At 27.7% G+C, this 24,685-nt stretch overlaps 2 protein-coding genes across 5 annotated transcripts in view; one reads left to right on the top strand and one right to left on the bottom strand.

Annotated features, from left to right (window-relative positions):
* The window catches only part of LOC117174327 (esterase FE4-like), a 58,701-nt gene extending 40,691 nt beyond the window's left edge, over positions 1 to 18,010 (top strand). For 2 of the 3 annotated variants that reach the window (XM_033363347.1, XM_033363348.1), the window contains exons 2-8: positions 6,241 to 6,538; positions 12,193 to 12,484; positions 12,580 to 12,765; positions 12,861 to 13,220; positions 16,641 to 16,952; positions 17,209 to 17,353; positions 17,469 to 18,010. In XM_033363347.1, coding sequence (XP_033219238.1) covers positions 6,413 to 6,538; positions 12,193 to 12,484; positions 12,580 to 12,765; positions 12,861 to 13,220; positions 16,641 to 16,952; positions 17,209 to 17,353; positions 17,469 to 17,634 — 1,587 coding nt within the window. In that variant the 5' untranslated portion in view covers positions 6,241 to 6,412 and the 3' untranslated portion in view covers positions 17,635 to 18,010. The remainder of the gene's footprint in view (positions 1 to 6,240; positions 6,539 to 12,192; positions 12,485 to 12,579; positions 12,766 to 12,860; positions 13,221 to 16,640; positions 16,953 to 17,208; positions 17,354 to 17,468) is intronic. The other variant, XM_033363349.1, reaches the window with a different exon arrangement.
* The window catches only part of LOC117174334 (calcitonin gene-related peptide type 1 receptor-like), a 748,751-nt gene that overhangs the window by 69,218 nt on the left and 654,848 nt on the right, over positions 1 to 24,685 (bottom strand). The window lies entirely within an intron of this gene.

Genomic DNA, 24,685 nt, shown 5'->3' with positions numbered 1-24,685 from the left:
AAAAATTTATAAGATATTTTAGGACTCTTTTTGAAAATTTAGGATAATGACATAAATTCTTTAGGTTTCCAAAACAATTTCTTAATATTTTTTAATTTGAAAAATGAGCTTCAGCAGAAAATTCAAAAAAGATTTTAAAACATAAAATATTTACTTAAATTTCGAGAAAGAGTAGAAGATTTTAAAGCAAAATGTTTTAATTTTGTAACATTAAAAAATAAAAAATAAATTAAACCATAACATTCTATAAATATTGCGAAAATTTACAAGAATAAAGAAGATTTTGAAACGGCAGAAGATTTAAAAAAAAAATGAAAACCCATGTGGTAAAGTATCACATGCCCTTAATTGGAATAACTTTGAAAGGTCTCAAGTGAAGAAATTAATTTTATTCAAGTTTTTAGGAAAATTGGGGATATTTTGAGGGAGCAGTTTCGATTTTAAATAACTTTTCTAAATTTCAAGAAAAATTCCAGTCAGATAAAAATATTTTAAAGAATTTAAGAAGTATTGTGTAGGTATTTAATTCTAAAAGGGCTCGAACTTTTCCTATCATTTTGTAAAATCCCGTAAAATATATATTTTTCTTAATCTAGATTTTTTGTTTGCGAATCTGAAATATTCACAAATATTTTATAATTTTCTTCAAATTCGTAAGAAATTTTTGAAGATTTTGTGGTAAATTTTTTTACAATTTCAATGATTTTTCAAAATTTTTAGAAAAATTGTATTCATTTACAAATATTTTTAGGAATTCAAGAGGCTTTGCATAAACTTCAAATATTTTAAACCTTGGAAGCATTTCCGAAAATTTATGGAATATTTATTATTTCTTGTGAAATTATAAAAGACCTAAATATCTTTTAAAAAGGCTGAAATTTTTCTAATAATTTTCAAAATCGTGTAAAATAAAAAATATATATTTTAAATCTTCTACATTCTTTTTTTAACACATCTTGAATATTTAAAAATCTCTCATAATAGTCTCGTGAAAATGATAAAACTTATATCATTCTTTGAAAAAATGCTGATACTTCTTTCCTTGTAAATAAATTTAAAATGTGTGGAACTAAACAAATATCAAAAAAGCATTGTTGTGGTACGTCAAAATATTGTTTAATTTATTTCTATACCGTACTTCATCCTCAAAATCTATTTTTGTTTACAAAACGTCTGTTAAGTTTTTTAAAATAGTACAAAAAAAAATATTACGTGGAAGGTCAAAGTGTTTAAAATAACGTTACGAAATATGTGAACGCTCGATAATAATGGTACTCGTACATTTTACGATGCATTGATACACTGAATTCATTCTTTCAGGATCTAATTTCAAAAAAATTTAAGTCTTCAGAAAATTTTAACAAATGAATTGTTATTAGAAAATTGAGCAAATTATAAAAATGACCATAAAAGTGAGCGCGCGCGTGTGCGCGCACAGAATAGACTAGTAAAATAAAAAAAATATTTCTCGGATAATTTGAAATGATTTTTTATTTCACAACATTTATTGTAGTAGAATATTTAAAAAGATTTGAAAACATGAAAAGATCTCCAAAGTTATCAAAAAAGAATCGGGAAGATTTGACGGCAATTCTGTTAAGTCTGTAGAATTTTGTCAAAATTGAAGGAAAGATTAGAATTGTTTTAAAATATTCTCAAGTTTTTTACAAATTTCAATGATAATAAAAGTCTCCAAGAAGCTTGAAACAAAATGTAGATTTTTGAAGATTTCGAAATAAATTTTGAACTTATAAAAAGAGTTTGAAAGGCTTCAAGATAATAAAAAATTCCCGGGAATATTCAAAGTGATTCCTTATTTGAAAAAAATAATAATTTCAAGAGAATATTTTAAAATATCATAAAAAATAAGATTTCCAAAATTTATTTATTTTATTTTATTAATTTATTAATTTATTTATTAATTTATTTATTCATTTTCTCCTTAAAAATATAATTTGCCTAAGTTTTGTTTTTCAACTCAAAAATCATGTGTTGGTTGCAAATTTAACTATTTTAATGAATATTGGTCTTTTCAGATAAATTTAAATCTTTTTGATAAAAAATTAAGAATGTTTATTATTTTCATTATCAGCCATTATATTTTTCGCTGAGAATCCATATTTCTTGTTTCAAAATACAACTGCTTGGTATAAATATTTATTATCTTTTGTTTGAAGATTCTTTATTCTTTTTCAAATTTGTCATTTTGGATTCATTCATCTTTTCTTATTTTAAAGAAAAATCTGTTTGAATGGAAATATGAACTATTTTGTCAAAAAATTTCATTTTGGTTAAAAAATCTATTTATTTTGGTAGGAATTTTATTTTTCAAATTAAACTTGTAAATTTATTGTTTAAGATTAAATTTTTTGGCTGGATTCAACTGTTTTGGTTCAAAATTAATTTGGTTGAATTCAAGTTTTTATTCAAAATTACAAATAATTTCTATTTAATTATTACCTATTATATTTTTCGTTGAGAATTAATATTATTTGTTGAAAATTCAACTAATTGATTGAACGACTTTGGTTAAAAAGTTATTATTTAGTTAAAGATTTACATATTATTTTAGTATCATTTTAGTTAAAAATTGGTTCTTTTTGGGATGAAATTTATCTTCTTGATAACAAATTTATGGATTTTTTTAAATTCAATTATTTCATTGAAAATCAATTTTTTTGTAGAAAACTCATATTTTCGGGCTAAAAAATCAATCTTTTTGTAGAAAATTCGTCTCTTTTAGAAAATATTTAACGTTTTTTCGTTAAAAATACAACTGCTTAAAAATTATTTCCTTTTTTTTGTTGAGGATGTAACTGCTTTGTTGACAATTTTTTTTAAATTTAAAATTACAACCTTTTTGGATGGAAATATCGACTGCTGCGTCAATAATTTGTCTTTTTGGTTAAAAATTCGTTTATTTTGGTAGACATTTTATTTTATTCTTTAAATTAAAATTGAAAACGTTTCGTTTAAAATTAAAATCGTTGGATCAGGATTCAACTATTATGATGAAAAATATTTATTTTGGAAGAATCCAAGTATTTTTTAAACAAAACTTTAAAAAAATTCAGTTGAATTATCAACTATTACATTTTTTTAGGATTTATCTTTTTTGCTTAAAAATTGAATTACTTGGTTAAAAAGTAATTTTTTGGTTAAAGATTCGTAATTTTAGTTGAAAATTGATCTTTTTTGGTAGAAAATAAATCTTCTTGATTGAAAATTCATGTATTTGATTGAAAATGAACTAGAATTTAAGATATTTAAATGAAATAAAAATTAAACTTAAAACCCTTTTTTAACGTCCAATATTCAAGTTGATGTGAAGAATTTGTGGAAATTAAAATTAAAATTAAAAAAAATAATTAAAATTAAAATAATCTTTTAAGGAAAGTCTCTTTTAGGAAATAATTAATGTATTTTGGTTATAAATACAACTGTTTGAAAAATTAATCTTTTTGGTTGAAGATGTAACTATTTTGTTGAAAATTTGTCTTTTTTGTATGAATTCACGTTTTTCATTTAGAATAAAATTCATTTTGGATGGAAATATAAAATATTTTGTCAAAAATTTCTCCTTTCTGTGTGAAAATTAATTTCTTCTAGTAGAAATTTAATTTTATATTTTAAATAAAAATTGCAAATGTTTGTTTCAATATTGAAATCTTTTTTTGAGTGATAATTCAACTATATAGTTAAAAATTCGTTTTTTTGCATGAATTCAAAACTTCTTGTTTAAAAATCAGAATTACTTTTTAGTTTAATTATCAGCTATTACATGTTAACTATTATACTTTTTCGTTTAGGATTCATCTTTTTTGATTGAAGATACAACTACTTTTTTAAAAATGCATTTTTTTGGTTGTAGATTCATTATTTTAGTGGAAAATGGGTCTTTTTAGTAGATATTTTAATGGAAAATTCATGTATTTGGTTAAAATTCAATTATTTGTTTAAATATTAATTTTTTTGTGTAAAATTAATATTTCCGGGATAAAATACTTCAATTTGGTGTAGAAAATTCGTTTCTTTATGAAAATTTTTGATGTTTTTTTGGTGAAAAATACAACTGTCTGAAAATTAATCTTTTTTGTTTGACGATTCAACTATTTTGTTGAAAATTTATATTTTTGAATGAACTAATTTTTTTTATTTAAAAAAAATTTTTTTTTGAAATAAAATATCAACTATTACATTTTTTTGCTGAAAATTCGTATTTTTTGTTTTAAAATTCAACAATTTGGTTGAAGATTAATTTTTTCATCGAAATTTTGATTTGACACATATGAAATTGTCAAAGTTTTTTTGTTGATTTTCCTCAAGATTCTTAGGAAAATTAAATTTATGTAAACTTAAAATCAAATTAACCTACAAAATAAATAAGTTTTCCAAAATGATAAAAAAATATCTCTTTCGTTTTATGTTCCAGAACAAATCCAAAAAGTAAAATAAAAAACCAAAATAAATTTTGTTTATTTCGAAATTTCAGTAAGTATTTACCGAAAAAAGTCTTAAAAATTTCCAAGAAACCCCTTTTATAAAAACAGTTAAAAGTAAGCATTTTCATAGATTCAGATAATGTTAAGTTAATTAGTAAAAGTAATGACGATTAATTTTTACATTCTTATCTGAGAAAGTAATATTTTATGTAAATTTAGGAAATAAAATAATTTTCGTTTAGGGACCGTGTTTTGTCTTGTAAAGTCAATTGAAATCGTTCTGGATGAAAATTGGACTCATTTTTTGAAAATTTGTCATTTTAATTTATAAAGTCCCGTTTTTCAGTAGAATTTTCATTTTTCTTAGGCAAAAATGAAACTGTTTGGTTAAAAATTAAATAATCTTGTTAAAAAGTCATCATATTTAGTTAAAAATTTGATTATTTCACAGAAAATTAATTTATTGCTATCAATTCTTATTTTGGTTTTGGAAATTGAACTGGAATCTTCTTTGGATGAAAATTGAATTATTTTTTAAGAGATTTTTTTTTAATTCAACTAGTTCACAGGAAATTTAATCTTTCTTCAATAAAATGTAACTTTTCGGTTGAAAATTCAACAATTTTTTTGAAAAGTCATAATTCTTAGTTGAAAATTCTGCTGTTTTTGAAAATTGAATTATTTTGTAGAAAATTTACTTTTTATTTAATATTTATATTGTAGCATTGAAAAAAGAACCGACATTATTTCTGGATGAAAGTTCAACTTAAAAAAAATGTGTCATTTTTCATGAAAAATTCATCTGTTTTACTACAAAGTTCATCTTTCTTTGATAAAAATGTAAGTATTTATTAGAGAATTCAACTATTTTGTTAAAATGTCATCTTGTTTGGCTGCGAAAATTGGTCTTTTTAGATTGAAAATTCAATTTTTTTTGGTAGAAACTTATTTTCTGTTTTTGGTTGAAAATTCAACTCTGGTTCAAAGTTGAACTATTTTGTTAAAAATTAATCTTTTTAATTAAAAATTCAATTACTTAGTTAAAAGTTAAACTATATTGTTAAAAATTAATTTTTTTTGATAGAAGGCTTTGGTTGAAAATAGAACTATTTAGTGGAACATATTTTTTGTTCGAAAATTGAATTTTTGTAGAGAAAAAATTGTCTTTTGGCTTGCAGGTTCCAAAACTTAGATAAACTTTTATTTCTTTCTTTAGCAGAAAATATTTGTTTCAAATTCGCCTTTTTGGTTTAAAGGTTTTTATTATAAATAAATTGAACCTTTTTCTATTGAAATATAAACAATAAAACTTTTTTTTTGGATTTATCTTTTTAGGTTGAAAATTCCAGTATTTTGTTAAAAAGCCATACCTTATAATAGAGAAGACATTTTTGTTTAAAATTAAGTAATAAATTTTAAAATTGTAAATTTGGATCTAAAATGTTATTTTATTCGGTTTAGAAAATCTTCTTTGTTCAAAGTATTACAAGAATAAAATGCAGGTAGTTAAATATTAATGATCAAGAAAAATGAAAAATTAGTGAAAGAAAAATCAGCGAATTTTGGTAATGAAGTTCTCGGTCAACCTGTCTAATTTTATTAACAATAAGTAGGAAAAAATTTCTGGAAACTAAAAATTACGTTCAATAAGATAAGGGGGGTGGGAGGTAAAAATAGTTACGGTACGACGGCAGATAATTTTTATGACGAGTCGGATACAAATTATCCGTCGGATAAAAATTATCCGTCGGATAATTGTAGTTTTTCAATTGTTTGCGACGTTTTTATCCAATTTCAGATTAAAAATCTCTCGCGGATTTACAGTGAATTAAAGTACGGCACTGATGCTAGGAAAGTTGGTTCGAGACAATCAGCAAGATATTCCGCAGATGTCAGCAGAAATCTAACGAGTCATTCAGTGGACGTGATGCAACCTTTACGAAAGTCATTATATTATTATTAGACGAAAAATGCTCATTGAGACCAAGTTTGGAACGTTAAGAGGTGGCGTGGAGAAAAATGTTCTTGGCGGGGAATATCTATCTTTTAAAGGAATTCCCTATGCGGAACCACCAGTGGGCAACCTTCGATTTCAGGTAAGTTCACTGATTCCGAAAGTTCATCTTGGCTCACTTACGTACTGGCTTGACTTGCCGCTTACGCCACACAGTGGTCTGGAATAGGAATTTACTGTTCATAATCGCCCACAGGTCGTATTTCTTAACCGATTTAAAGGTTTTTTTTTTTGGAAATGCTCATCAATTAATTTTTAAGAGAATTGTGGTTTGCTTTTTTAAAATTTTTTTCACAGAGCTACACTATATAAACAAATGTAGTGACAAAATTGACCATCTTAGCTTTGTGAATTTTTATCTCAAGAAAAAATACAAATAGACACTCACTATCAGCCGGAATTATTGCACATTCATTTATAGAAGATAATTAATTTTAATAATATTTAACTTAATTATTATAAACAATTTCTTTATAAACGAGTTTTTCTCATAGCTGAATTGATTTTTCTGAACCATTTATATACTTTAAGCTTTATCAAACATAAACAATATAGATTGTTTACAACAATTTAGTTAAACAAGTATCCTAATCGGCCGTTTTCTCGTAGAAAAAAATGTTTTCTTCTTCAATAATTATTAGAGTGACATTTATTGCGGTGACCAATCAACGAAATTAAATGAAGAATAATTTATATGATTGTTATAAACAATTTTTTTAACAAAACTATTATTTATTTTTTTGCATGCAAAAAGGACGGTTTTCCACTGAAATTATCCGACAATAAACTAACAGTGAAGCCTGAATGGGAAAAAGTTAAAGTTGAACTTGATCAAGAACTCGATGAACTAATAGAACAATTCGAATCTAAAAATGATTCGAGTTCTGAATTGTAACTTATTTTAAGTTTTTTATAATAATCTCATTATTATTGTAAGTACCAATTTTTTCATTGATTCAATAACACAAATAAGATTATCACAAAAATGATTGAAGAAAAAATAACTTTTTTTCTACGACCAACTGCAGATTGTCACGCATTGTTTTAAAATTGTTATTAACAATTACGCAAATTATTATTTAATATCCTATATCCAATTTTGGAAACACTGTTAGTTTCTTGTCGGATAATTTCATTGGAAAACCATCCTTTTTGCATGTAAAAAAAATAAATCCTAGTTTTGTTAAAAAAATTGTTTATAACAATCATATAAATTATTCTTCATTTAATTTCGTTGGTTAGTCACCCCAATAAATGTCACTCTAATAATTATTCAAGAAAAAAACATTTTTTCTACGAGCAAACGGCCGATTAGGAGCCTTGTTGAACTAAATTGTTATGAACAATCTATATTGTTTATGTTTGATAAAGCTTAAAGTACATAAATGGCTTTAAAGACAATTGTGAATCTCTTTTGTTCAGAAAAATCAATTCAGCTATGAGAAAAACTCGTTTATAAAGAATTTGTTTATAGAAATGTTTATAAAAACAATAGTTGTTAACTCATGCTAATTTTTTTGTTACAAATTATGACTCTTTATGAAAAATATTAGCAACTAGCGTGAAATAAACGATTTTTTCTATGATAAAAAAACACTAATAAGAATTAAAAAAAAAACTGTTTATAATAATTAAGTTAAATATTATTAAAATTAATTATGTTTTATGAATGCATGTGCAATAATTCCGGCTGATAGTGAGTTTTTATCTATATTTTTTCTTGAGATAAAGATTCACAAAGTTAAAATGGTCAATTTTTCACTATATTTGTTTATATATTGTTGCTCTGTGAAAAAATTAAAAAAAAAGCAAACCACAATTCTCTTAAAAATTAATTGCTGAGTATTTCTAAAAAAAACTTTTAAATTGGTTAAGAAATACGACCTGTGGGCTATTATGAACAGTAAATTTCTATTCCAGACCACTGTGTCAGCAACAAAATAATTTTGTTGAGCTGTTATGGTTGTTCTTACCAAAATTTGGTTGCGACTACCAAATAACTTGTTAAAGTTATAAAATAATTTATTTGGCTCAAACAAACAAGTTTTCAAGCACTTTTTTTGAGTGAACCAAAGAATTTTGTTGAGCGTACCAAACACGCAGCTGCGTGTGCGCTCTCCGAGTATTCCGTGACAAAATAATTGTTGCTTGAAAAAAAAGGTATTGCTTCAACAAATCTATTTTGTTCAGTCTACCAAAGTTTAGTTCGATCGACAAAAAATAATTTTTTTATGATTAAAAATATTTAGTTCTTTCAGCAAACCTATTTTATAAAATCTACGATATTTTTGTCAAGTCCAAAAAATCATTGTGTTGAGCTAATAAATATTTGGTTTAATTTAACCAAATAAGTTGTTTCAATCTACAAAAAAAATTTGTTCTGCCAACCAATGTTTGGCTAGTTCAACCAAACACTCCAACAAAATAATTTAGTTAGCTTAACAAAACGGTTTTGTTGTTTTCATAGCAACCAAAAAATTTGGTTAGCACAACCAAACTTTTGTTCGGCCAGTCAAACATTTTTTTCAGTGGGAATAGGAGGAATCATTCTACAGTGGATCAAGACCATTCAACTGAATTAGTTTTCAAAAAGCGTAGTTTGATTTATGAATTTTTTGGCAATATATGGTAACTTAGCATATATTGCCCCAAATTTAATTTTAAAATGTCTATACATTTTCAGTAATTTATGATAATTTTACAGGTGAATATGGTATCTTACCATTAATTACCCAATATTAAATTTTAAACATTTTTATAAATTTCCAAAAATTTATGACATTTTTATGTTATTCAGGTTAATATTACAGGTAATTTATGGTAACTTACAATAAATTGCCCAAAATGAAATTTAAACATTTTTATAAATTTCCGAAAATGTATGACATTTTTATGTTATTCAGGTTAATATTACAGGGAATTTATGATAACTTACAATAAATTGCCCAAAATTCAATTGAAATATGTCTATAAATTTCCGAAAATATATTAAATGCATTTTTTGGTAATTTATGGTAATTTACCATATAATATTCCAAATTTAATTTTAAAGTGTCTATGTATTTTCAGTAATTTACGGTAATTTCACAGGTAAATATGGTAACTTATCATAAATTGCTTAAAGTTCAATGTAAATACGTCTATAAATTTCCGGAAATTTTCGGTAACTTATAGTAAATTACCATAAATTGTCCAAAATTCAATTTAAAAATGTCTATAAGTTTTTGAAAATTTGTTGTAATTTTAGAGGTGAATATGGTATCTTCCCATAAATTACCCGAAATTCAATTTCAAACATTTTTATAAAATTCCCGATATTTATGAATTTTTTGGTAATTTATGATAATATGACAGGTAATTTATGGTAACTTACAATAAGTTGCCTGAAATTTGATTTAAAAATGGCTATAAATTTTGGGTAATTTATGGTAATTTTACAGGTAAATATGGCAATGCACCATAAATTACCTGAGATTAAATTTAAAAAATTTTTATAAGCGTCCGAAAATTGATTAATTTTTTTGGTAATTTAGGATAATATTACAGGTAATTAATGGTAAGTTACCATAACTTTCCTAAAATCAATTTAAGTATGTCTATAAGTTTCTGGAAATTTTCGGTAACTTTTGGTAAATGACCACAACTTGTCCAAAGTTCAATTTAAAAATTTCTATAAATTTCCGGAGATTTATAACAATTTTCGATCATTTATGGTAATTTTAGAGGTAAATATGGTATCTTACCAGGAATTACCAAAAAATCAATTTTAAACATTTTTACAAATTTCTGAAAATTGATAAATGTTTTTGGTAATTTAGGGTAATAATACAGGTAATTCATGGTAACTTACCAGATATTACCAAAAATTCAATTTAAAAATGTCTATAAATATCCGGAAATTTGTGAAATTTTTCAGTAACTCATGGTAATTTTACAGGTATATATGGTCCGGTAAGTTTTGGTAATTTATGTTAATATTACAGGTAATTTATGGAAATTTAGAATAATTTACTAAAAATTTAATTTAAAAATATCCAAAAGTTTTCGGAAATTTTTGGTAATTTACGGTAATTTGATCAATTATATATGTGTAACTTTGCATAAATTATCGCAAAATTCTATCATCTGCAACCAAAATTTCCTTACAGTTCTTACAGTGAGAGGGCTGATTATCATAAAATGAGAACTCATAGATGTATAATTTCCATTATTCACTAATCATATCTCTAATCATTTTTGATAGAAAAGAAAATTTAAATTGCAAGTATTTGTTTAATAAGGGAAAATAATTCTGTTCTTAACATTTCGCTACTAAACTATAATTCGTCAATTATCTTAAATTTTTAATGCAGATAAGAAAAATTAAATTATGGGCAAAAACTTATTTTGAATAATTCTAAAAAAATGACAAGCTTTTTAACAATTATGAAAGATTAGAGGATATTAAGTTTTTCCCGGTTTCGGGGAAAATTTTTAATGGTTTAAATTTTATTTTAAAAGAATAATTTCAAGTTTCGAAGATTTCAAAATGTGTGTAAAAAGGATATGGAGGAACTTGAGACAATTTTTTGAATTTTACAGTATTACAAAAATTGTGACGTAAGCTGATTTTTCAGGATGTTAAGAGAATGAAAAAAGTGCTTGAGAACAGTTTAACAGATTTTCAGAAGTATTTAAATTGATTGAAGATTAATTAAAACTTTAAAAGATTTTTTAAAGAATTTTGTGAGGTCTTATGAAGATAAAAATTTTTTTGTTAGGATTCTAGGGAAAATAAAAGTAATTTTTATTTCAAACAATTAATTTTGAAAGAATATTTATAAAGGATTTCGAAACATTTCAAAAGATTTCAAAAATTGCCAAAGAAGAATCCGAAAGATTTTAGGGCAATTTCTTTAATATTTCAGAATTAAAGAAAAGCCGGAAAATTTAAATAATTTTTATAGATTAGAAAGCTTAGAAGATCTGACAGGATTGAACAGAATTTTTTAAATATTCATATAAAAATTTTCAATGATTTTTCATTAAAAAAAATTACTTTAAAGAGAAAATTAAGGAAGGTTTTGAAAGTATATACCAAACGATTTCCCAAAATTTCGAAAGACTGTAGAAGAACTTATTGTTAATATTAAATAATTATTTTTAACTTTAATTTAATATCTATTACAAAATATTTGAAAAAATCTATACTTCTATTGATTATCAAGGAATATTTAAATTAATAATAATTATATCATTTGTTTTTAACTTTAATTTAATATTTGTTAGAAAATATTTGAGCATTTTTATATCTTTTTAATTATCAAACAATATTTGAACTCGCTTGAACTACGAAATGAACAAACAACCTTATATTAATGTTAATTAATTTTTATCATATTAAAAAGAATTCAAGGGATTTGCAGGGATTTAAAAAATTTAAGTGTTTACAAGATTTTGAGGAATTTTGAATAGATTAAAAAATGTCAAGGATAGGATTATTTAAAAAATTCCAAGGAATGTTTAATTCATATAAAAATGTCAACTGATTAAACTAATTTTATGGTAATTTAGAGGAATTATGGATATATATTAAAAATGAGATTAAACAAGATTAACAAGATTAAAATGCTAGTTTTTGAATAATAATGGTCAGGAAAAATGAAAAATTAATTAGGGGAAAATCAGTGAAAAACCTTGAAAATGAATTTTTTTGGCTACTCTGATTTAGTTAATTTTGAGTCAACATTTCAATAGGATCCACAACCATGGTCAAGAAAATGGACAAACATAAGGGATGCAATTGAGCATGGAGACATTTGTGCCCAATTTGACAGAATAATCAGCGGTGTGACGGGAAGTGACGATTGTTTGTATTTGAATGTTTATACAAAGTCGGTTGAAAATAACATTCCATTTCCAGTGATGGTATGGATTCACGGCGGAGGATTTATTTTTGGTTCAGGAAATGATGATATATATGGACCTGATTTTCTTGTAAGGAAAGAAATCGTCCTTGTCACGATAAACTACAGAATCGATGTTTTAGGTACAGCGAAAATTATCTTCCTAATTTTCAAAAACTTTGATACCTTTAAAGTAAGATTTAATTTTTCTTTAATTATTTCATTCATTTTTCTATAGGGTTTCTTAATCTAGGCTTAGAAACGGCTCCAGGAAACCAGGGATTAAAAGACCAAGTGATGGCCTTAAAATGGGTGAAAGATAATATTTCAAATTTTGGTGGAGATCCAAATAATGTAACAATTTTTGGTGAATCTGCAGGATCAGCATCAGTTCATTATCTAACACAATCCACATTAGCCAATGGTTAGTTAATTAATTTTATTAATTTGAACTTGAGCGACTTAAGTTAAATTAATTTGATTAAATATTTAATAATTGAATTAAAAAATGTTGAACAGGTTTATTTCATAAAGCAATTGCCCAAAGTGGAACTGCGTTAAATCCGTGGACGCACATGTGTGAAAATCCAAGCATATACGCTTTTAAATTAGCATCCTTATTGGGATGTGAGTCCTCTGATCGAGTGAAAATTGTCGAATTTTTGAGGACTGTTGATTCAATAAAATTGATAACAGTACAACAAAAGATTATAACAAAGGAGGAAAGACTTAGATTTCAATTCACGTCAGGACCTTCGGTGGATAGTGCATCAAAAAATCCATTTTTACCTCGTCCAATTTCCATTGATAATCTTACTGAAATTAAGGTTCCATTTCTTATTGGCCACAATTCCCGAGAAGGACTCATGTTCCTCGCAGGTATTAAAACTGATTGCTTCTGCCAACATGTTTTGTGTGTGCGAGTCTTTAAAATAATTAAAATTTTTCAATTTTTAGGGGTTCGTAGTCCCGGGCTGAAACATTTATAGTTCCGAACGGAAGATAATTGGGCCGGATAGGGTAAGATAGAACAAGATCGGAAAGGGACGTTTCGGATAGGATAAGGTGGAATAGGATAGGACCAGATAGTATTGGATCGGATAGAATCGGATATGATAGTATAGGACCGGATAGGATAGTATAGTATAGGAACGGATAGAATAGGATATGATAGGATCGAATAGGCTAGGGTCGAATAGGACTGGATAGGATAGAATCAGATTGTATTGGATCGGCTAGAATCGAATATGTTAGTATAGAATCGTATAGGATTGTATAGGACCAGATGTGATAAAGTCGGATACGATCGTAGAAGATAGAATAAGATAGAATTAGTTTGAATAGAATCAGATGTGATAGTATAGGATTGTAACGGATAGTGTCAGTTCGCATTGGATCGAATAGGATCAGACAGGACCAGCTTTAAAAATATAGGATCAACTATGGTAGTATAGGATCGGAACTGATGTGGTTGGCTCGGATAGGATAGAATATGATCGAATAGGATAAGCTTGAATAGAACTGGATCGGAAAGAATCAGATAATATCGGATCGGAACTGATATGGTCGGTTTGTATAGGATGGGATCGAATAGGATAGGGTTGAATAGGAATGGATAGAATAAAATCAGATTTAATCGGATCGAATAAAATCGGATATGAATAAGATCGAGTAGGATATGATAGGAACGTATATAATAGAGTTGGAGAGGAGCGGAATTGGATCAGGTAGAATCGGATATGATAAGATCGAAGAGATAGGATCGGTTCGGATCATATCGAATAGGATCGGATGGGACCGGATATAATAGTATAGGAATGAATATGATAATGAAGGATCGGAACTGATGAGTTTGGTTCGGATAGGATCGGATCGAATAGGACTAGAAACTTAGAATCAGATAATATCGGATCAGATAGAGTTGGATATGAAAGTATAGGATCGGATTGTATAGGGCCAGGTATGATAAGGTCGAGTAGGATAGTATAAGATAGAATTGGATGATAATATATGATCAGATAGAACAGTATAAAAACGGATAGAATAGGATAAGATAGACTCGGTTGGAATAGAATCAGATGTGATAGTATAGGATTGCAAAGGATATGATCAGATCGGATTGGATCAAAGAGGATCAGATAGGACCGGTTTTTATTGTATAGGATCAAATAAGATAGTATAGGGTCACAGCTAATGTAGTTGGCTCGGATAGGATCGGATCGAATATGATAGGGTCGAATAGGACTGGATAGGATAGAATTAGATAATATCGGATCCTATAGAATCGTATATGATAGTATGGGATCGGATTGTATAGGACGAGGTATGCTAAGGTTGGGTAGGATCGTATAAGATAGATTTAGATAGGATCGGTTTGGATAGAATAGAACATGATAGTATAGGATCGGAATGGATAGGGTAGTTTCAGATAGTATTGGATCGGATTTGATAGGACAGGTTTGAATAGAATCGGATGGGACCAGATGTAATAGTATAGAATCGGATAGAATCCGATCGGATATGATAGTATATGATCGGAGCTGCTTTGGTCGTTTCGGATAGGATAAGATATAATATTATAGGATCGTTTGGAACCGATATGATACTATTTGATCGGATGGAATAAGGTCGGATATGATGGTTTAGGATCTGAATTGGTATAGTCATTTGAGATAGGATTGGACAGTATTAGAAAGTATTGGATCTAATAGGATCAGATGGGATAGTATAGGATCGGATATTCTAGCTTTGAATAGGATAGAATCATTCACGATTGGATCGGATAGAATTGGATAGAGTCGGATAAGATAGGGTTGAAAAGGATTTAATGTAGTAGGATCGGATTGGATAGAGTCAGATATAATTCAATCGGATAGAATAGGATATTTTAGAATAGGATCGGAACTTATAGGGTTGAATCCGACAGGATCGGGTAGTAGGATAGATTATGGTCAGATCGGATCGGATATGATTGCATGGGACTAGATAGGATTGAGCTTGATAGGCTGGGATTTGATAGGATTAGACTGGATATGATGGTATAGGATCGGAACTATTGAAATGGTTTGAAAAGGATTGGATAGGATAGACTCAGATAGGTTAGGATCGGATCGAATAGGTTAGGAGCGGATCAAATATGATAGTATAGGATCAGAATTAATGTGGTTGACTAGGATAGGATCGGATCGAATATGATAGGTTCGAGCAGGACTAGATAGGATAGAACGAGATAATATCGTTGGATATGATATTATAAGATTGGATACGATTATATAGAACCAGGTATGTTCAGGTGTGGTAGGATCGTATAAGATAGAATTAGATAGGACCGGTTCGGATAGATGCAAACTCCTGCTAAAAAAAAAAACAAGAATGAAACGACTTTATGGGACGTTAAATAGGATTTTTAATTTGGAGATAGGATCGGAACTGATATGGTCGGTTTCTATAGGATCGGCTCGAAGATGATAGGGTTGTATAGGACTGGATAGGATAGAATCAGATAATATCAGATCGGATACAATTGGATATAGTAGTATAGGATCGGAAAGGATAGGGTCAGTTCAGATATGGTTTGATCGGATTGGATAGGACCGGATATACTAGTATCGGATCGCATATGATAGTATAGGATCGGAACTGATAAAACCGTTTCGGATAGAATCTGATGGGGCCAGATGTAATAGTATAGGATCGAATATGATAGGTTCGGACAGAATATAATCGTATATGATGGTATAATATAGAATATGCTAGGTTCGAATATGATAGACGCGAATTAGGAGTTGGAGGAGAAGGGAATTAGAAGCGGGAGGAGAAAAGAATTAGGAGCGTGAGAAGAAGGATATTTGTAGCGGGAAGAGAAAAGAATTAGGGCTGTGAGGAGAAGGGAATGAGAAGCGGGAGGAGAAGGGAATTAAGACTGTGAGGAGAAGGTAATTAGGAGCGGGAGGAGAAGGGAATTAGTAGTGGGAGGAGTAGAGAATAAGGAGGTGGGAAGAGAAAAGAATTAGAAGCGTGATAAGAAGGGAATTAGGAGTGGGAAGAAAAAAGAATTAGGAGAAACGGGAGAAGGGAATTAGAAGCAGTAGAAGAAGGGAATTAGGAGCAGAAGGAGAAGGGAATTAGGAGTGGGAGGAGAAGAGAATTAAGAGTGGGATGAGAAAGGAATTAGGGGTGGGAAGAGAAAAGAATTAGGAGCGAGAGGAGGATTAAGGTCTTAACAGGCTATGAAACCCTTTTTTTGTTGGCGCATGACGCCTACTTTAACTAAATTTGTTTCTTAATAATTTTGTATAGGTATGCAGGAAAAGATTTACCAAGTGCTTGATTTAAATTTTGCTGATTACTTACCTCCAACTTTCCGAAAGTGGTTAATTGAGAAGAATTTAACGCCAGAAGATTTAAGGTCCTTTTATTTTGGTGATGCACCTATAAATTCTGAATCTGCTATTGCTTATGCTGATTTTACTAGCGACGTGCAGTTTGTTTGTGGCATTCACGAGGTTGTGAAACTTCAAGGTAGCAAAAATAAAAATACCTATCTGTACAAATTTTCTTATGATCCTGGGCCTTCATTCATGAAGAAAGTGGTAAACGTTGATAAACCAGGTAATGTTTACATACATTTATTATATTTGTTTACATATATGCATGTTTTTTTAAACTCACTCATAAATGTTTGAATTAAATTTTTTTAAATAAACAAAAAAAAAAAAATTAAAAAGCAAGAGAAGAAAGAAGAAATGGGATTTATATGATGCCTTGTTCCTTTTTCCCTCTTTTTTTGCAGTTTTCAATTTCCAAGAATTTAATTTTAGAATTTAATTCCTCAAATAATTTATCAAAAAATTTTTTATTTTTGTAGGTACATGTCATTTTGACGAAATTCCATATTTATTTCATATGATTGCGTTAGATATGTTAGGTTTAGAAACACCGACGAAAAATGCAGTCAAACGAAAAATCATGGAAAGATTCACCAAAATGTGGACGGATTTTGCTAAAACAGGGTAATCTTTTTGAATTATTAGCTCTTTGTTTTAAAGAATATTGTTACCAAATATTATTAAAAACAGAAAAAAACAACAATGGTTATTTTTATGAACTAAATATCAATTTTTCTAGAAATCCGACGCCTAGTAAGTCGGAATTGATTCCTGTGACTTGGGATCCTGTTGATGACAAGATCAAATTTCGATCCATGAATATAGACGAAAATATTAAGATGGAAATAATAACAAGTTATGAAGAAAGACTCGCTACTCGAAGAAAACTTCGGAATAAGCTTTAAGGCTGAAATATTTTCAAAAAAAATTTTATTGATAGAATTTTTATGGTCGCATCAACTGCACATACGACAATCACGATACCATCTAAGCCACGATGACTTCTTCTGGCTGAAGTATTCTTAAATCGGTATTCAATTACTTTGTTTGAAATTAAAACTTTTGTAAATAAAATATACTTTTAATGCAAATTATTAAAAGGATAATTGAGCAATGTGATGGGTTAAGCAATATAAAAATGTATCATGTTTGTTAATGAGTTTCCAAATTAGGCTAAGAATAAGACTTTTCACACTTTTGAACTAAGAGCGTAAAACTATTTAAGGATAGTTTTGACAAATGCGATTGTTTGAGGAATAAACTTATGATTATAGTTATTAAGTTCTTGAATCTGGCCAAATTTTATTTTCCGAAATTTTCCCAAGCTAAGTAAAATAGTGCACCAAAAAAATAAAGCTAACACTGTTGATTTGAGTAAAATATACGGCAAAATTTTCTATAAAATTTTCTATAAACTTAACGACAGCAGTTTGCCTGAGTGAGAGGAAGCCGTGTAGTGGGGGAACCGTTCGCAGGTAGCTAGTGCGGAATCGACCATCGCCCGAAAATTAGAATGAGTGCTATATATGTATTATTTTCCTTGATAATTTTAAAATTAAAAGCGTTTTGCAGACCCTATTATCACAAAAAAGTTTAAACTGCTATAGAACAGTAAACCCAAATCTATCAAAATGCTCACATGGTCAGCCATAGCGATTTATTGCGTATCGCTTACGCTACCAGCGAGGGGTCCTTTGTACTAATGAGAAATAAAATACGAAACATAAAGAATGTATAATTTCGAAACTAATAATTTATAATGATTACTTTCGAAATATGAATTTCTTGGCGATCCCAACGATGTGTCACTTGTCATTAAACGATCAAAATTAGAATAAGTGCCCATATAAGTGATTTGCCTCCATAAGTTGGAAATTAAAAGTGTTTTTCAGGCTTTAAAAAGACAAAACGATTTTTCAACAAATTTTGAAATAAAATGCTGAATTTTCAACCAAAACAATAAATTTATAACACAGTAGTTCCAAAGAGAAACCAGAGAGCGTTCCTCTCTGATAGTTTAACTTTCAGCTATTGTATTTTTACCCCAAAAAAATAAATTTTCTAATTAAAAAAATTATTTTTGGCAAAAAAAGAATGTTCAACTAAAAAAGATCAATCCTAAAAAATAAAAAAGTTACATTTATAATTAAAAATTAATTATACACCAAAAAAGTTTTTTTAAATTAAAAAAGATTAGTTTTTAACCAAATCTGTTTAAAAAATAGCTAAATACTTGAGCAAAGAAGAATACTTTTTAACGAAAAAGTTGCATTTTCATAAAAAAGAGAAATTTCTATTAAAAAAGATGAATTTTAATAAAAATTTCTTTGACATTTCACGATCAAAATACGAATTTATATACAAGACAAAAATTGAATTTGCAATCCAACCAAACAGTTGATTTAAAAAAAAGATCAAATTTTTTTTAAAACAGGAGAATTTTAATTGAAAAAAACTTTTAATAAAATAGTTGAATTTTCATCTAAAAAAGGTCGATTTTTAAGAAAATAGTTGAATTATCTACCAAATAGTTGCTCTTTTATTCCAGAAAGATAAAATCTTTTCTAAAACAGATGAATTAAAAACAAAAGTTTACAAAAATATTAAAATTTTCATTAAAAGAAGATTCTAGTTGACTTTCCAACACCTGAATAAGAATTGTAAGCAAGAAGTTATTTTTTTTTCTAAATAGTCAAATATTTTACCAAAAAGTATGACCATGTAACAAGATTGTTAACTTTTTAACAAAAAATTGCATTTTTGTCCAAAAAAAGAAAATTCTTCTGAAAAAGGTAAATTTTTAAAAGAAGACAATTTTTCAACAACAAACATTGAATTTTACATCCAAAAAGATTTTAATTGACTTTTCAACACAAAATTAAGAATTTAACACAAAAAGTAAATTTTCTAGGAAATAGTTGAATTAAAAAAATCAGTTCAATTTTTATTTCAAGAAGGATGCAATATTTCTAATAAAAAAGATAAACTTTTAAATTAAACAGACAATTTTTCAGAAAAAACTAGTTTCCTTCCAAAAAATATTTCACTCGACATATCAGCAATAAAATATGCATTTTAAACAAAAAGTTAATGTACTATGCAAAGAGGTGCAGTTTTCACCCAAAATGACGAATTTTTAATATAACAATTGAATTTGCAACCAAGAAGGATGTTTTTATAAAGGAAATTGTTACATTTTTAAACAAATACACGTTTTTTCGAAAAAAATTATTTATAAAATAAATTTTAATTTAATTAAAAAAATCTGGTTTGAGCGCGCCTAGAGCGAGCGACTATTGGATCTCGCACTTCGTTCTCAATCATTTATTTACCTTGCGCTACGCGCTTGGTCTTTGTATTTCCCCCACATTTGTGCACATAACTTTTACAATTAAATTTCAAAGCATCGAACGCCGTAATTTGGTGATTGCAAATTCTCTTTCGTTAAATCTCCTTCGGCTTTCACGTAAACATTCTCATCACGTATCTGGTGCTTCACACTCGATTTTTCCAAAATGTGATCTTTTTTACATTATGTTCAACTCTATTATATCAAATCTATATTATATTTATTTATGTACCTCGGCTTAAGATTGCTTATTCAGATATTGCAAAATCATGTACAAATTTTATTTTTCATGATTACTTTAATATTTAAAATTATTTCTTGAAAAAAAGATCCTACTCCATCTTCACTCCATTGGGAAACGAACCACAAAACTTCTGATTTCCGGTCAGGTGCTTCTCCAATCAAGCTATTAGAGGTATCAGAATAAGAATTCTTAATTAAAGAAAATAACGCTAATTTTTAGCTAGGTGTTAATGATACAAGTAATAATTTTTTAAAGGAATCTGTTATATCATCAGAGATGGTACTTTACCGACCGTAGACAACCTTCGAATCCATGAAGGCAGAAAATCTACAATATCGATAAAGTTAAGAATCTTCAATAACAGAAAATGCTTAACGTCTAATCAGACTAGATAGAAAATAATATTTTAAATTAAAATTAAAATTTAAGTTATTTGTTCGAAAAAAGTCCTACTCTTTCCTCACTCCATTGGGAATCGAACCACAAAGCTTTTGATTTCCGGTCAGGTGCTTTTCCAATTAAGCTACTAACCGAATGGAGCCTCTACAAAGTACCCGTAAAGACGCCATTGGGTCCCCATTCGGTTCCTTTTTGAGAAACTCGAAAAAACAACAAAATCAACTTTTAATTTATTGAAATTCGGATTTTGCGTTAAAATTCCCTATATAAGGTCACAGAATAATCGCAATAGTTTTTTTTGCAACGGTAAAAAGTTAAAAAAAATATGAGCCGTATAACGCCTGTTGACTGCTACTCACAGGCGATGTGTTTGAAGTGTAGCAGTCAACAGGTGTTATACGTCTTGTGTATTTTTTTAACTTTTTACCTTTGCAAAAAAAATATTGCGATTATTCCGTGATCTTCTATAGGGAATTTTAACGTAGAATCCAAATTTCAACAATTTAAAAGTTGATTTTGCTGTTTTTTCGAGTTTTTTTAAAAAGGAACCGAATTTGGAATTTTCTTAAAAAGTCAATAATTCAATGAAAAAATGAATAGACAAAAGTTTCTTTAAAAAAAAAAAACTACAAATTTTGCATGAATATTATTTTGATAAGATGCTTAGTTTTTGTTTTAATTGTAAAAAATGTTCAAACATTTTTTGTTTAAAAGTATGCTGAGAATGAAAATTAGTGCAAAATAAGGAGCAAATATTAGAGTAATTATTTTTTAAAGGAATCTGTTATATTATCAGAGATGGTACTTTACCGACCGTAGACAACCTTCCAAACCATGAAGGCAGAAAATCTACACAATATCGATCAAGTTAAGAATCTTCAATAACAGAAAATCCTTAACGTCTCATCAGACTAGATGGAAAATAATATTTCAAATTAAAATTAAAATTATTTCTTGAAAAAAGAAAGAGTAGGATCTTTTTTCAAGAAGTAATTTTTATTTTAATTTGAAATAATTTTTTCCATCTAATCTGATTAGACGTTAAGCATTTTCTGTTATTAAAGATTCTTAACTTGATCGATATTGTGTAGATTTTCTGCCTTCATGGTTTGAAAGGTTGTCTACGGTCGGTAAAGTACCATCTCTGACAATATAACAGATTCCTTTAAAAAATAATGACTCTAATATTTGCTCCTTATTTTGCACTAATTTTCATTCTCAGCATACTTTTAAACAAAAAATGTTTGAACATTTTTTACAATTAAAACAAAAACTAAGCATCTTATCAAAAAAATATTCATGCAAAATTTGTAGTTTTTTTTTTTAAAGAAACTTTTGTCTATTCATTTTTTCATTGAGTTTTTGACTTTTTAAGAAAATTCCAAAAGTTATTATGATAATCTTATAGGGAATTTAGAAAGCCACATTTTAATTCTCTTGACTTTTTTCATGTCGTGCGTTCTTGGGCTTAAAATTTTCGTTTTTTCTTTTGAATTTTCTAAATTCATATAACTCTGGTCTTTCTTTTGTGATCAAAAAAAGTCATTAGGATAAATTGTTCGTCTTTGTCAACAATACGAACAGCTCTAAAGAGATTTTTTGAATCTTGAAAGAAAGTGGTCTCAAATTTTTTGAAATTGCGCTCACTTTTTGAATTTTTATAAAAAATGGGTAGCTAACGAACTTGTCTTTTATTTTAGGACACTTAAAGAGTATATCAAAGGCCAAAACCAATCTGTCAATTATTTCAAAAGTTATCGTGTAAATAAACTAGAAATCTACAGACTCACTGACAGACGGACATACACATTCGTAAAAACCTATTTTTTGGATTCGGCGGGTCTCAAAACGCGGACATTTAACCAAAACTGGGTGGGGGGGGGGGCAAATTTTACAAAAATCTAATACATTCTCTGATGAGAATGTAAAAATTAAAAGTTAATATATTAGAAAGATATTGTTTCAAAAAAAAATTCAAAAAACAAGAAAATAAAATTAAAATCCCGGTGAATACTGTTGAATTAATTAATTAATTTTTATTTAAATTAAAATAGTATTATCAAAAAATACGTGGTGTAGTATTTAAAGTTACGAGGCAAACTAACAGCAATTTCTAACATGAAAACTCTCAAGGCATTGTCAAATTTTGGAAATCATTCCATTGCATTTTTTTAGAGAGAGAGAAAGAAAAGCATTTAATCAATAGAAATTTTAATAATTTTAATAGAACAAAAACTACGCCCTCTGTCAAAAAGTGAATAATAACATGTAGGGAGTTTGAAGATCAATGATTTTCAAGTTCCAAATTTTTTTATTGCGTACTGCGAGCAAGCGTAAACAGAATTTTCAAATCTTGAAAAAAATAGTCTCAACAATTTTAAGAATGCTCTGACTTTTTTAATTTTTATCCAAAATGGCTGGCTAACGAAATTGTCCTTCAGTTTAGGGTAGTTTGTGAATATTTAAAAGGCCCGTTCAATTTTACACAAATCTAATAGATTTTATGATGAGAATGTAAAACGAATGTTATTATTATACATTTTTTTGCAACTTTATTAATTTTTTCATATATTTAATTTGTTTTTTTTTTCAATGAAATTTCTAACGATTTGAACCAAAAATGCGTATCTTAGCGAGAAGTGGTTCTAAGAAAATTCGTATATATAATTCAGATAAAAAATTTCACTATTTTAAATAATATTGTAGCTTGCATCGTTTTTCCAAAAATTTTATTTTTTCATTGTCAATGTTATTTTTTACGATTTAAAAAAAGTACGCATTTGATTTACAAATCACTAATAAGAAATTTGTATCTCTTTTTTAAATGAACAAATTTTTTTTTCTCCTCAATTTTTTCGCAGCTTGTATCGTTTCTCTACAAATTTAATTTTTCAAAATATTGTTAAGATTATCTCGTTGGTTGTTCAGATAAAAATGTTTTTCTTTTGCTCATTTTTTACCATATCGTGCATTGTTTCGCTTAAAATGTTAATTTTCGTTTGTTTTTGGGAATTTTGAAAATGATATAACTTCGTTAATGTTTTTATGGAAAAAAATTCATTAAGACAAATTGTTCGTCTTCTTTATACTATGAATATCCGTAATTAGAATTGTCAAATTCAGAAAAAAGTGGTCCTAAACATTTTCAAAATGCGTTTATTTTTTGAATTTGTATCCAAAATCGTTGCCTTACGAAATGATGTTTAGTTTAGGACACTAAAAGAGCATAAAAAATGCCAATCCAATCTGTCAATTCTTTCAAAGTTATCGTGCTAAAAAACTAAAAATCTACAGACAGACGAACGGACAGACAAACATACAGACAAACAGGCAGACCAACGTTCTCTGATGAGAATTTAAAAATCAATTTTCAACAAATATGAAAAATTGGCTATTCCATCTTAAGGGCATGTGACACAGCTAAATACCTATATTACCGATCACAGTTTTTCAGTTCACTGAATGTTTTTTTGAACCTGAGAACTTTTTTTGTAAATATAATATCGAGCTGAAACTTTGGAAAATGTATTAGAGTGCAATAAAGTACGTTTAGGTACTGCATTTTGGTAGAAACTTCACTGAAAATTATTTCATCTTTTTTCTGAACCTCAACATTTTTTGAACGTTCGAACTTTTTTTATACATAAAATATCGGTCTCACACTTTGAGAAATGCAAGAGCCGAAAGAAAACTACATTTAAGTACAAAGCTTAATAATAAAAGATGTAAAAAAATATATCTTGACAATCAATTCCAACAGCATCAGCCGGTAACGTTGTACACGAAAATACGAAATTTCTAGAGCCTCGCCTAGTGGCCGCCAGGTTTCGTATTTTCGTGTACAACGTTACCGGCTGATGCTGTTGGAATTGATTGTCAAAATATATTTTTTTACATCTTTTATTATTAAGCTTTGTACTTAAACGTAGTTTTCTTTCGGCTCTTGCATTTCTCAAAGTTTGAG

Source organism: Belonocnema kinseyi, chromosome 6 (assembly GCF_010883055.1).
Source record: "Belonocnema kinseyi isolate 2016_QV_RU_SX_M_011 chromosome 6, B_treatae_v1, whole genome shotgun sequence".
NCBI lineage: Eukaryota > Metazoa > Arthropoda > Insecta > Hymenoptera > Cynipidae > Belonocnema > Belonocnema kinseyi.
Note: the sequence above shows the minus strand (reverse complement) of the source record. Positions and strands in the feature narration are given on the sequence as shown.